Source organism: Crassostrea angulata, chromosome 5 (assembly GCF_025612915.1).
Source record: "Crassostrea angulata isolate pt1a10 chromosome 5, ASM2561291v2, whole genome shotgun sequence".
Lineage (NCBI taxonomy): Eukaryota > Metazoa > Mollusca > Bivalvia > Ostreida > Ostreidae > Magallana > Magallana angulata.
In genome coordinates, this window is record NC_069115.1 from 25,054,540 (window position 1) to 25,067,498 (window position 12,959).

The 12,959-nt window shown below is 33.1% G+C and overlaps 2 protein-coding genes across 2 annotated transcripts; one reads left to right on the plus strand and one right to left on the minus strand.

Annotated features, from left to right (window-relative positions):
* On the minus strand, positions 1–4,635 carry LOC128182866 (uncharacterized). The gene is made up of 7 exons (XM_052851624.1): positions 4,503–4,635; positions 4,210–4,364; positions 3,707–3,857; positions 3,261–3,500; positions 1,828–2,049; positions 1,282–1,353; positions 1–576 (listed from the first exon to the last, which is right to left on the minus strand). Exons 1-7 carry the CDS (start codon positions 4,633–4,635, stop codon positions 392–394), a joined length of 1,158 nt encoding a protein of 385 aa, XP_052707584.1. The 3' UTR covers positions 1–391.
* Positions 4,587–9,273, plus strand: LOC128182867 (histone deacetylase complex subunit SAP18-like). Its single transcript, XM_052851626.1, has 3 exons — positions 4,587–4,733; positions 8,221–8,327; positions 8,639–9,273. The coding sequence occupies exons 1-3, from the start codon at positions 4,602–4,604 to the stop codon at positions 8,919–8,921; spliced, it is 522 nt and encodes a 173-aa protein (XP_052707586.1). The 5' UTR covers positions 4,587–4,601; the 3' UTR covers positions 8,922–9,273.
* Positions 9,274–12,959: the final 3,686 nt, after the last annotated feature.

The following is a 12,959-nucleotide window of genomic DNA, read 5'->3' on the forward strand; positions in this document are numbered from 1 at the left end:
TGATGATAAAATATTTTTTTAAATACTCATTTAAAATCTACAACCATGAAATATAAAAATCTACATCAAACATTGGGTTCAATAACACAATACACATGGAAAAACATCATAAACAACAATCTTGTAAAATCAAAATATGAAATATTGTACATTAAAAGATAATTTAAAAAATTCACATACATGTATTTATGTATAAAGGTCTATGCAAAATTTATCTCAAATTTACAACCTCACAAAAATAGGAATGTAGCAAGTAGCATACAATCTGTAGGTACCTACAACACACATGTTGATATGTACTTATAGAAAACGATATGTATAAAGGAATGAAAAAAATGATGATATGTTTTAATGGAATGGCACAGCCCAGACAACAGTGTCCAAAGAGTTTTCATAGCCTGTAGTAAGTTGTTAGCACTTTGACCAGCAGGAGGCTGAATGTGATGACCAGGGGGCTGTGTATCACAGGGCTGCCACCATTACATTTGTTGCTTTTACAGAAGCAGTAATTGACCGCCCTCTGGTAGAGGGTGATATGCTTCTTACAACCGATGTAGTCCGTAACAGGCTCTGCAACTGTACAAAACAAGGCATGGTTGGAAATACATGTACACACTTAACCAAATTACTAGGCAAACAAAAATGCATTGTTAAGGTGGCTCACTAGACCTTTAGTTTCTCCAATCAGCAGAAATTTAGTTGATTATGATAGATAGCTTCATGAATATGAAGTATATATGCCAAAGGGCAAAAATATGTGCAATTTTGAATGAAAAATTATTTTTTCAAAAATTAAATTCAGTGAACATGAACAAAAGGGGCAGGAGGATTCGAACTCATGATCTGTGGTTCACAAGACCGATACTTTAACCTCTAAGCTATGATGATATACAACCGAATTAATTCATACAGTTTAACAAATATCTAAATTGCCATCTTGTGACATAGTGTCGTAAAAAGTATAGGTCTAGGTGTAGTTGGGAAACTTAATATAAATTCAAATTTTAAATTTAAATCAGTATGTTTGAAATGATATACAATGAAATATGTGTTTCTTTTTTTCATGGAAATAACTAAATAACATCACAATCAAAGCTCAGTGTTACCTCTTGTGAAAGTCTTCATAATGAACAATAAGAAATGTCCCTCATAGGATATGAACAATAAGGGTTTAGTCTTTTTGACATACAATGTATTTAAGATACCAGCAGATACCACGCATTTATGAGGAATCATGTTTATTGTCATTTTTTATCTTTGACATTTAAATTGTTAACAAACCTGTTCCAAGAGTTTGTAAGACTTGGTAATACTGTATCTGTGAATAACACTTTCTTTGGGCAACTTGGTACTCTAGAGAAAAAAATCAATTGTAAAAACTATACATTAAACTTTATAAATAATAAAAATTCAAATAAGTTGCCATACTATACATTAAACTTCATAAATAACAAAAATTTCAAATACCGGGTAAGTTGCCGTTCAATCATATAAATTAAAAACCCATAAACTTTTACTCTGAATGCATTTGATTCAAAATATGTATGCCTGATAAATCGTCTAAATCTGAGCTGAACATTGAATGACTAGCATTCAAATGCATATAATAGGCCTCATCAATTTAATTTCTTGTGTGTCTGACGAAAAAAAAGTGCCAGCAGTGTTGCATGTATCGACAAACAAACAAAATCTACATCCAAGTTAACTGGTTGGCTGATCATAAAATAAATGGAGCTTTGGAGGAAAACATATTCTTTTGGAAGGGATTAAGTTTCTAATATTAACCTTTTAAAAAAACATATTTTGACATCATTATACTTGACATACCATCATCCCACTCCTTGGAACACACATGACACCCAGATTTAGTGCCCACCCCCGTGTCCTCGGGTTTGAACGGCTCCACGTTGCAGTAATCACAGGAGTAACAGGTCAGACCGTTCTGTTCCGTGTCGTAATCGTTGCCACTGCCCGGCCCCACGCCGCCGGGAATCACTATCTGCTCGTCCCAGTTGTTCTGGAACTCGTTGAAAGAGCCATCATTCCAACCTTTAAACAGAAAAAACATTTTTGAGTAAAGCTCCATTTAGTATATTATTTCAGGAAAAGATTATCATTGTATAAGAAGAAACAAAACAACTGAGCTATAAAAGCAATTTTTTTCTATGCCTCCTTTTTTCACTGTTTTCCTTGCATCAGTTTATAAGATTAAGCATTTTAAGCATATTGTTTAAAGATTTCATACAAATTAAAAACTTTGACATTTTAATTCAGGAAGACACAAATTATTTATCATGTTTATTAAGGATGAATATAGCTCTTGAATGGTTGAAAAAAATGTTTTGCTCTGTGTTGCCCTTACAAGTTGGGTAACTGCATAATGTAATAAATGTTTTACATCATTAGGAATGGATTACTGTTTTGTTGATACTAAAGAGAGTAAAGTGTTCCAATCTAGGTTATTATTTATAGTTATGGGAGTATAAATTGGGAACTTTAAGCTTTTAAATTTATTCCTTGCATCATTTGATAAATAACTTTGCTTTTTAGAAATACTAATATTAGATATATATCATGTGTTAAAAAGTTTGAAAAAGGAATATATATGATAGAGTAAAATTCGGCCCCATGATTCAACTTGTTTAAAGTGCTTCAGGTATATCATACTGTTTTGTTATTCAGTACAACAGTTGGTATGAAATATACTTTTCATCTATTTATTTCATTTCATCTTACTTGCTGGCAGTATATGACATCAAAAGAGAAGCTATCGTAAGAATTCAATAAAAATCAGTAAAATATGTGAATTTTTAACATCTTTTTTTTTTGGGGGGGGGGGGATATAAAGTACAGCTTTGAACAAGCAAAATCTTTCTGTCAGGTATTGGTCTTGGATGTATAAATCTTTAATAAAAATATTTTATTTGTTTAAGCCTGTGCTCATTGTTCTCTGAAAGAAAAACTACCTTAAAATATGCTGTTTCAGGTAAAAAAAAAAAAAAAATTGGTAGGAAAAGGTAAGACTCAAGTCTATGATGTCATACTTTAGAATTGAAGGCATTTGGATCAAAATGAAAATTATGTAACATACTTCGCATAAACAAATGTACAAAGTAATCTTATTGGTAAAATAAAGATATTATCTTCATTTTAGGGGGAAACTTTAGGCCCTCATCATATATAATTATATATTACATGTATTCTTTCCCTTAATAATAAAGAAATAATCATAAGAACAATGGAAAGCCCCAGCTACATACCTCCTGGATTGCTGCCATCTGGATACAGATTGCCAGGATTGGAGTATGGATACTGCCGGATACGGAGGTTAAATCCAATTTTACTGTCCTTTTTATTGTCTGTGACAAACTGCACAGTTAACTCATTCTGTGTGGTTTTGAAGGACCGTAGACTGGGAAAGTCTGCTGAGGATCGAATAGTCCCACATAATCCCCCTGGAGGGAATCCCGGGATCAGTCTCGCATTGTCCACTCGAGGACCTACAGCATGAGAAAAAGTACAAAGTTTTTAAAGATTCCCTACTGTTTATGCTACATGTACGTTTTCTCATTTACTAAAAGTTGTATCAATTTAACTGAATTATCTTTTAAAATTGGAAATCAAATTAATATCATTTCTTAATTATTAAATCCATGGATCAATCTGTTGGACTTAAAATTTCAAGCAAACATGCAGCCATATATACCATTGAAAAGTTTTAGGAAGTCTTTGCAGTATGATGGAATTCCATTTGCCCCAACAGGTCCATGATAAGCATCTATGTCCAGAACTTCCAGTGTAGCCTCTATCTGATGCTCTGGTTTCCCTTTGATGGATACAATGCAATTCCTAGAGTCCTAAAGAGAAGAACAGAAAAAACTTATATATATATATATATATATATATATATATATATATATATATATATATATATATATATATATATATATATATATATATATATATATATATATATAAATGATAATACTCCAGATGTTATCAGCTGGTTAATACTCTATACAGCTTAAATAAAACATCTAGCTATAAATCAAGCAATTCTGAAATAAATCAAGAGATTGTACTTGACCTGTTAAAATAACACATATAGATATTGTAACCTTTGTAACCAATATTACTGGATACAAATGGAAAAGGGGAAACGTTAAGTTGGGACTATTTCTGGACATATAAACTCACATACTGACATACCTGATAAAAAGTTAAAGACTGTGACCGAACATTTTCGTATCCTAAGTTATCATTTGGATTCTGAAAGTTGTATTTAGTTAGGTAGTATGCAGGATTTCTACAGTATTCCTCATTGCAGATGGAACAAAACTTATCTGTCTGTAAAATGATGTCCCCTAAAGATAACAAATGTAAACAAACTTGTAAACATTGGAGTATAACTTAGAAACTTTTTTATATAAGTTGAAATGTACATAAATCGGATTAATAACACTTGTTCTTCTAAAAGTAAATGATAAATAGCTATAACAAACCATATACTACGGAAATAATAGCTCCAAATGCAACGAAAACAAATTCCTCCATAATTAAATCATTTCCGGAAATCACTGAATATGTGAGATCTTTCTTAGATGATTCGTAACAAATGTAACGCATCTTTGTCATTAAAACGCTTTGTAAAGCGCACAACAAACATGGCCACCGTTGAATCAATGGTTGTGGAAGAGCAGCGTGAACCAGAGAAGCCTGTAGACAGAGAAAAGGTAGCTGGCGGTATATTTCATGCATATTAAAATGTTTTCAATCCAAGGACATCCCTTGCAATGACGATTTGTAGTTTGAACCACAATGTGGAAAGATCTATTACTATAGGCTAGTTTGCTAACGTTATACATTTGTCTGTGTGATTTTGGTCTTGCACCCATGGCCATTCGGTATCAGGAGAAAACGTACCCAAGAGAAAACATACCCAGGAGAAAACGTACCCATTTCCTAGGGTACGTTTTCTCCAAGAGAGAACGTACCCAGGTACGTTTTCTCTTGGAGAAAACGTACCCTAAAAATGGTAACGGGTGGTTTCGCTCCGAACACTTGTTCGCGCTGAGAGGTTTCGCGCCGAGTGGTTTCGCCCCTTTTCAATATATTATATAAATATTATCAACGATCAAGGATTACCTGTATTTATCGATCTAAGCAAACCCCAAATAATTGCTAACGTTGTGTTTTATGGAATAATTTAAAATTATCGTGATTTCACCTAATCGAGCTGCCTTTTATAAACATTTGTGTTATGAAGGCATTTTTAGCCAATTGTCCGTGAGCTATAATTATATATCCGTGATTTCACTTAGTTATGTAAAATTTTAACATTACTTACGTTGTTTTCTTAATGCTTTACGACCATTTGTCATGTCATTGTCATGGGAGTGAAATCATTTTTTGACAATTTTCCGTGATTTCACTTAATGTTAACATTTACGAGTGTATATACAAAATTTAGATAATCGTAGTTTTAACATACTGAGTAGGTACAAGAACAAACCAAATGTTATATTGTAGTAAGCACCAAAAATATATTCAATGAACAAAGTCACAATTTTAATTCACAGCTATAGTCTGTCCCAAGTTATTGCTTCCATCACTTTTTGATGATGTTAAATAAAAATAGTATTTCAGAAAACTGGTTCCAAAAAAAAAGCGCTAACGAATTCTTGAGATACTCATCATTAAGTTCTCCAAATTAGATCGCAATCAAAGCTATTTATTTAACGGTTTTATTGATGATGGATTAATTGCCGACTAATTAAACTGCTCAGGCGATGTTCGTGCATGTGTATAAAATTATTGTCTAATTAAACTAAATTACTTTCTAAAACATTCAATTTACCACTTATGTATAGATAGAAATAATTTAAATTACATATTTAAAAACAAAAGCAACAAGCAGTGTGTATTGTAGTGTTTATTAATACAATCCGGGCGAATCCTCTCGGGGCGATCATGTATTCGGAGCGAAACCACTCAGTGCGAACAAGCGATCGGAGCGAAACCACCCGGATTCCTAAAAATTATGGACATAATTTTAAATAGTTTTAAATGGTAGACGGACATCTCGGCCCATCGACACCTCGGCCAAGGGCGTTTGACACCTCGGCCCAGACGGGTTGGCCCAAATTTATTGACACGTCGGCCCATGTAAAAGACACCTCGGCCCAATGAAACTTTAGGTTCTACTTAAAAAAAAAAAAAAAAAAAAATAGGGGCAGATAATTACTTTATCTATTCACTGATTTCTTCTTTCTATCTCTTTTTTGAAGATAATGACCAACGACATAAAATATTGAATTGGTGCTAAATGTGATAAAATTGTCAGATGATATTTAGCATCAAAATGTTCGTACAAGACGCGCACATGATCATTATATTTAAAATTAGTATGATCATATTTATTTAATCAACACTGAATGATTAGTATATCATTATTACACAACATTAATGTATAAAGTTCATTTAAAGTCTATAAAAAATATTTTTTATGTGGAAGGTTAGATAGAAACAAACCTAAATCAACTTTTAGTGAAAAGGTCATGTCTATTGTTTTTACATCGATATGTACAATAAGCGCGCATAACTTCGGACATCGGGTCACACTTGCATACATGTATGACTAAACCTGTCAATCAAACTCTGTGTAGTTGTTTCATTGGATGGTCACGCGTCTCATTTTTTTTTTGTCAACAGCCAATAGAAATTTGATGACTTTAAGGTTGTCGAAATCTTATTACTTAACTTTTTTTCTTCATTGTCACCCGTGACACGCGTTTGCGACTCCGAAGGAAAGTGCTGCATCCTCTTGTTTGTTTAACTTATAGTGTCATTGTCGTTGTCGAAATTGTCTAGAAAATGGGTACGTTTTCTCCTGGGTACGTTTTCTCCAGCATTCGGCCATTCTACCTTGGCCAGCCCATTTCATGATTTTGGTAAGGTTGGTTTTCCAATGATTAATCAAAGCGTTTCCTGGTATTGACGGCGTTTTGATAGATATCATGAGCACGTTCGAATGTGAAAATTAATGGAGGAATGGTTAGATCATACATTACATGTCTATTTAGAAAAGTTATGGTAGAAGGTCCTAAAATCAACAGGGTCCAATTTTCGTCGAATTTAGGACCCAGTAATGGCAGCATCCGTAATTTTTGTTAATGAATTTATACTTTGTATATTGAAATAACAAAATGTAAAAAGGTTAATCAACTTATGTTAACAAAGCAAGCTATGATTGATATTCATGATAAATGTCTTAGCTTTCAAATTTATTGCTCATTTTATCTGAAAAGAAGACCTATAGATTACGACTGTCGAAATATGGGCACACAAGGATAAGTGTTTTCTATGGTGTTTTTTTTCCCCTTAATTATGTAATATATATATGTCGTATGAAACAACAAACCAAAAATAGAGAAAACTGAATCATTTTTTGGCAATCTGTGTCAAGATACTCCTTTAGATAGCTTTAATTTTAAAGGGGTACTTAATTATGGGAGCTGTTAACAGGTTGGGACCAATCGCCTCAATGGGATATAATAGCCCGTTTGGGAGAATCCGGGATGGTTCGCACCTATTCTGTTTCGCAGTTGCAATATTTTCCAGTCTTAGAAATCAGTGCTAGACTTTTCGCCACGTCTTTGTCTTAGTGCAGGAAAATATATACACCAAAAGTCAGTCTGATTAAAGCCACCCCTTTCTCCTTCCACTCGTCTGGGTCTGACAAGTTATGAGGTATCAAGAACAGGTCATTTTCACACAGCCTCTACATTTGCATACTATCTAATTATCTAAATATGTGAACCAATCTTAGGTGAAACTCTTCAATACTGAAGTTAAATAATATAGAAAACAAGCATGGATTATTTTTTCTATCTCCTTTCAAAAAGTTGCAATAGATTTTCTAAGGCAGCGAAAGCCCTTCTCTGATTGGTCACAAGAAGAGGTATTGTGAAGATGACCTCTGATTGATATCTGTCACACCATGACGAGTGTAAAAAGAAGAGTACATTTAATCAGACTGACCAAAAGTCAACACTATTTCCCTTGATTTACATAGGTGTCCACTGTGAGTTCTGTGTAAGTAAAACAAGCCATTTAGGTGTGTGAAGTGTCCTTGCCAGTTGGCATTTGAAACAATTAAAAAATGTATTCCTAGCCTATTTGTGCAATACATATTTGATTAATGATATGTTTTTATTTCAGACCTGCCCCTTGCTGCTGAGGGTCTTCAACAACATTGGGCGGCACAATGCTATGAGTGAATACCACCGTGGTCAAACCCCAGCAAACGAACTCCAAATCTACACATGGTAATTACAATAAAGAATGCCCAAAAAAAATTGATTGAAGAAATATTTTTCTAATACAGAAGAACTGACACCAGTATAAGGTTTGGTGTATACATGGTAGATAATAGTTACTGTATCTTAAACCTGATGGTTTATAGATAAGTAAGGTGATAAATATCAAATTTTAATTTTCACTGTGGATATGTATTGTGTCAAGTACAAGTATCGTACATAAAAATTTATTTACTAATAGTTTTTCGGGGGGGTTTATATGCTGTTTTTTGTTAATTCCACATTAAAACACTCATTCCTGATTTTATTCTTGACTGAAGGCTAGATGCAACACTGAAGGAACTAACAAGTCTCGTCAAAGAAGTGAACCCCGAAGCCCGGCGGAAAGGAACATTTTTTGACTTTGCAATCGTGTATCCGGATCCCAGGGCCCCCGTGTATAGACTGAGAGAAATTGGCACCACATGTGCGGGACACAAAGGACAAGACGATGGAGTCAGTCTCGCCAACAAAAAATTTGTCATCGGAGATTTCCTTGACATTGCCATCACACCCCCCAGAAATGAGCGACCTAACCAACGGAGAAACCGACCACCTTACTGATCCAGTCGCTGAAGTCATGGTCATCATCTATCATTGGTCTCAGACAGGGGGGTTTAATTTTTTGTCCCATCATTTTATGTGTAACTGTCAGCATAGATTTGAAGAAAAGAAGTAAATGAATCTGACAAAATTTGTTTTTAACCAGATATAGCGTGTCCTAAGTAAACATTGAGTACATGAAATCATTGAAGAATATTTCATCTTTATCCATTGCTCAGAAAGAAACATGTTTATTTCTGTTTGGTTATCTATGGTAGCTTTTATTATGGAATGTCGTCTGGAATGCACTGAAGAATGTTTTATGTAGGCTATAGAATGAATGTACTTGTAATAAAATTCTTTCTTTCCATCATGTTTTTTGTTTTACTTGAAAGTTATTCACAAATATTATATAATATAATAAGTAAATTTACTGAAAATTAATCATCCAAATATTATCCAGTAAGCTTCGAAAGTACAATGTGTGATGTGCAGTACAAAAAGTGTGCCTTTTGGCAATCTACATTACTGGAGGTCGTTTAACTTGAAGAGTCACTGTATTGAGAGATTCATATAATTTTATGAGTAACGAAAAATTTATTCTGCAAGAAATATGCTGGTGAAATGTCGCATTTTAATACTGTCCAGGAATATTCTGTCTGATCGCTGATGGTATTAAGGAGTCATGGCCAAGCTGTCATTAAACATTAACGTCTTTACATTTAATGTCAACTGATAATTGTTGCTCAGTACTGTACATGTATATTGGCACCGGGGTCTGAATATTTAGGGTAAATTTTTATTACAGAAACAAGTGCCTATATAATAATAAAAGAAAGCTGAATTCAAGAACTTAGCGTTGCACCCAACGTAAGAATTTATTATAAGTATACTTTAAAGAACTTATGGAAAACCTACACTTTGTGTATTCCTGTTTCTTACGTGGGTGAGTTAAAGGGGCATGGTCAAGATTTTGATCAAATCCTATTTTTTCTCTTTTTATTATTTACAATGCTTTAGGAATGCATCAAATGAAATTTGAGAGTCAGTCGTAGAGTTATAAGCAAGGTACAGGACTCGCTATCCTTTGTCATGTAAGCAAGGCTCGTATCCCGTTTTTGTTTACATAGGTTCAATATACCGGTAAAAAATCTTTTTTAAGCTGATTTGTCTAGATACATGTACCTTCTTATCCATTTTAAGCATAAGCAAACTGTTCCTAACGTTTAATACATTCGGTTTAGGTCTAAAATTGGAATATTCACTTCAAAATTTAAACAGAAGCTTTTTTCTCATAGCAAGGAATTGTGAGCTCTAGCTAGCTGTAATTAGCTTATAACTCAACGAATGACACTTAAATTTTGGTTGCCTATTAAAAATACCCCACTGAAGCGTTGTAAACATTTAAAATTGAAAAAATAATTTGACCGAAATCGTGACCATGCAATGCCCCTTTAAGGCTGCATACGTAAAGAAAGTGGGCGCTTAAGATGTACATTCGGCAGGAATCGGGGCGCACAAGGAGAGTGAAAATTTCATCAATTAATTTTGAATATTTTTCGAATTATAACCGTTATTTGCTTTCTGTTGGATGTGGAATGAGTGGGAAAATATTTGAAATGCAAAAGGTTTTATCATAACATGGGTCTAAATATAGCAACACGATGCAATTCATGCAAAATCCTACTTATTTACAGCTGTTTTTAAATGATTAAAGTGTAAAGATAACATATTTCAACATTCAAAATGTCGCTTTTTAAAAAAAGATGGAGAGATGACCCAGAGATGACTAATTATGTACTTTTTCAAATTATTTTTTGAAGGATAAAAAACGAAGTCCATTTATATGACAATGTTGTTTCAAACAGTACTTTATAGAGGATATTGACAAGTCTCGCATGGCTCAGTGGTTTCGTCCTGGATTAGTGAATACAAACATTCAGTGTTTTGGGTTCAAATCCAACTGGTGGTCATTTTTTTTAATTAAACTTTTTTGTTTTAAATGTTTGTTATTTTACCATGATGTTGAATTATAATATACCGGTATATTTTAATTTGTTGTTATTGATTTCTAGATCTGCTGTATGAACATTATTTTATTTTCTTATTACTAGTTTTTTAGGATATACACAATATAACTTCATTAAAATATGTTTGCATTAACATTTCCAACTAGTTATCGGTTTAACTCTCATTGCCATTTTTTGAAAGCTTGTGGTGAGTTTTTTAATAACCGGAATAGCCATGAACTTCGACTCTCAATTTGATATATTTTTGTTGAAAGCTGTACATAGCCTTTTGAGGTTATAGACATTTAAATCCCAATTGATTCGTGTCGAGGATTCCTGCAAACTTACAATCTTGTGCGCTCACTTTCTTTTTGACCAAAAAAATGCAGGGAAAGTACAGATGCCATTAGTTATATGTTTGTCAAATTTCTTACTAATAGATCTTTGTTTAGGATTTTGCTTTTTCTCCAATGCATGTAGGTATTCTTTTGAAAGCAAAATTAGTATTTGTCCATGTTAGCTGTAATGGATATGGTGTGGTTGCGTTGACTAATTAAATGAAATTTCTGTGTTGAAAAAATTGCATATTGAATTCTGAATACTTAATTTTATATATTCCATTTCATCAAGTTGATGTTTCTGATATGTTCATTAATGTATATAATTGATGTCTATATCTTCAACGTTTATTATAGTAGTTTACGAGTATTACATAATGATGTTATTTTCTCCTGACGATCCATGTTTCAAACATCATCTCAATTTCATTTTATACATTTATCCTCACCAAATCGTTTCCATAGTTTTTAGAGCTCTCTATTTCGATTTTATCATGTCCCATATTATTACCTACAACCCGTTTTTTGGTAGGTCTGAGATCCTTATAATTTGCAGTTTTTGGAACCGAGAGAGAACATTCTCTGGTTTTGTCGCGGGTGTGAAGCGACACCAGAGGTGATACATTTGAGTTTATTGGACCAATGTTTATAAGGCGTTAGGTCATATGTGATAGCCACCTCGTCTAACCGGCGGAGATCCAGACCGTTAGGAGAACATCAATGGTATCAAAGTGAGTCAAATAAATGACACCAAGAATAGGGCGAATAAGGTTCAATAATGCACTTGAAACTCTGTCAACGATTTCAATTCAATCAAAATCAAATGAATTATTAGTTTTTGTATTTCTGTCCAAGGGTTCTGGTTTTTTTTACATTTATGAAAACTAGTGTAAAAAGTCTAAACTGGAAATTTAAAAAAAAAATGTCGATTATTTGGCTAACATTGTTTAATATATCAATGTTATTTTTGTCAGTGCCCTATCACTTTTAATTTGGAGTAGCGCAGTATATTTTGACATTCATTAATAAATGCCGACTTTAAAAGCTAGTACCACCTCAGCATTTTACCGGATTAATGTCTAAAAATAAATTTACTTTTACACATAAATGTTATGGATAATGTTTATTTTGAATAAAACAAAATAATAAAGTAATTTTTAACTTTGCACCAACATGAACAACGGCAGCATGAAAATAAAAGACTAGCTGTAGAAAGTCGCACGCACTCGAATTATGCTGCCTTTAATTTGGTTGTGAACGAAAATATAGGTTCTCGCTGTGTTAAAGTTGGACTTTTAAAATTAAGACAAGTATTTGGTTGTCTTAAGATTATGACAGCTTTTTTGTTTTTTGTCTTAAATGATGCGCTAACTCATGTTTTAGCAAAACTTCGATTACATGGATTTTTTATATTTTGCACTGAATAAGTTGGCGGAAAATAGATCGATATATTATACCCCGTATCTAGTTTAGACAGGCATGTGGAATGTGTACGTGTCTTATTAATACTACAGCTTCGATCGCGAAACATGTTAGTTGACAAATGAAATATATGTTTGGTAGATTTTATTAGATGATCCACAAAAATTATCAAGTATAGAGTAAGTTCCTTCATTGTTTCCTATTCGGGGTGTAAATCCCCTTTCCATAATGTGATCTGAGGTCTGCCTTTCATCCCATATTAAATGGAATCATATTGTGATATAAACATC

Excerpts from the sequence above, each read along its gene's own strand:
- LOC128182867 (XM_052851626.1), top strand. The coding sequence starts at position 4,602 with ATGATTCGTAACAAATGTAACGCATCTTTGTCATTAAAACGCTTTGTA. Across the intron at positions 4,734-8,220 it reads AGCCTGTAGACAGAGAAAAG|ACCTGCCCCTTGCTGCTGAG; the intron begins GTAGCTGGCGGT and ends TTTTTATTTCAG. Across the intron at positions 8,328-8,638 it reads GAACTCCAAATCTACACATG|GCTAGATGCAACACTGAAGG; the intron begins GTAATTACAATA and ends TCTTGACTGAAG.
- LOC128182866 (XM_052851624.1), bottom strand. The coding sequence starts at position 4,635 with ATGACAAAGATGCGTTACATTTGTTACGAATCATCTAAGAAAGATCTC. Across the intron at positions 1,354-1,827 it reads TTCCAAGGAGTGGGATGATG|AGTACCAAGTTGCCCAAAGA; the intron begins GTATGTCAAGTA and ends TTTTTTCTCTAG. Across the intron at positions 577-1,281 it reads CTTACAAACTCTTGGAACAG|TTGCAGAGCCTGTTACGGAC; the intron begins GTTTGTTAACAA and ends TGTTTTGTACAG.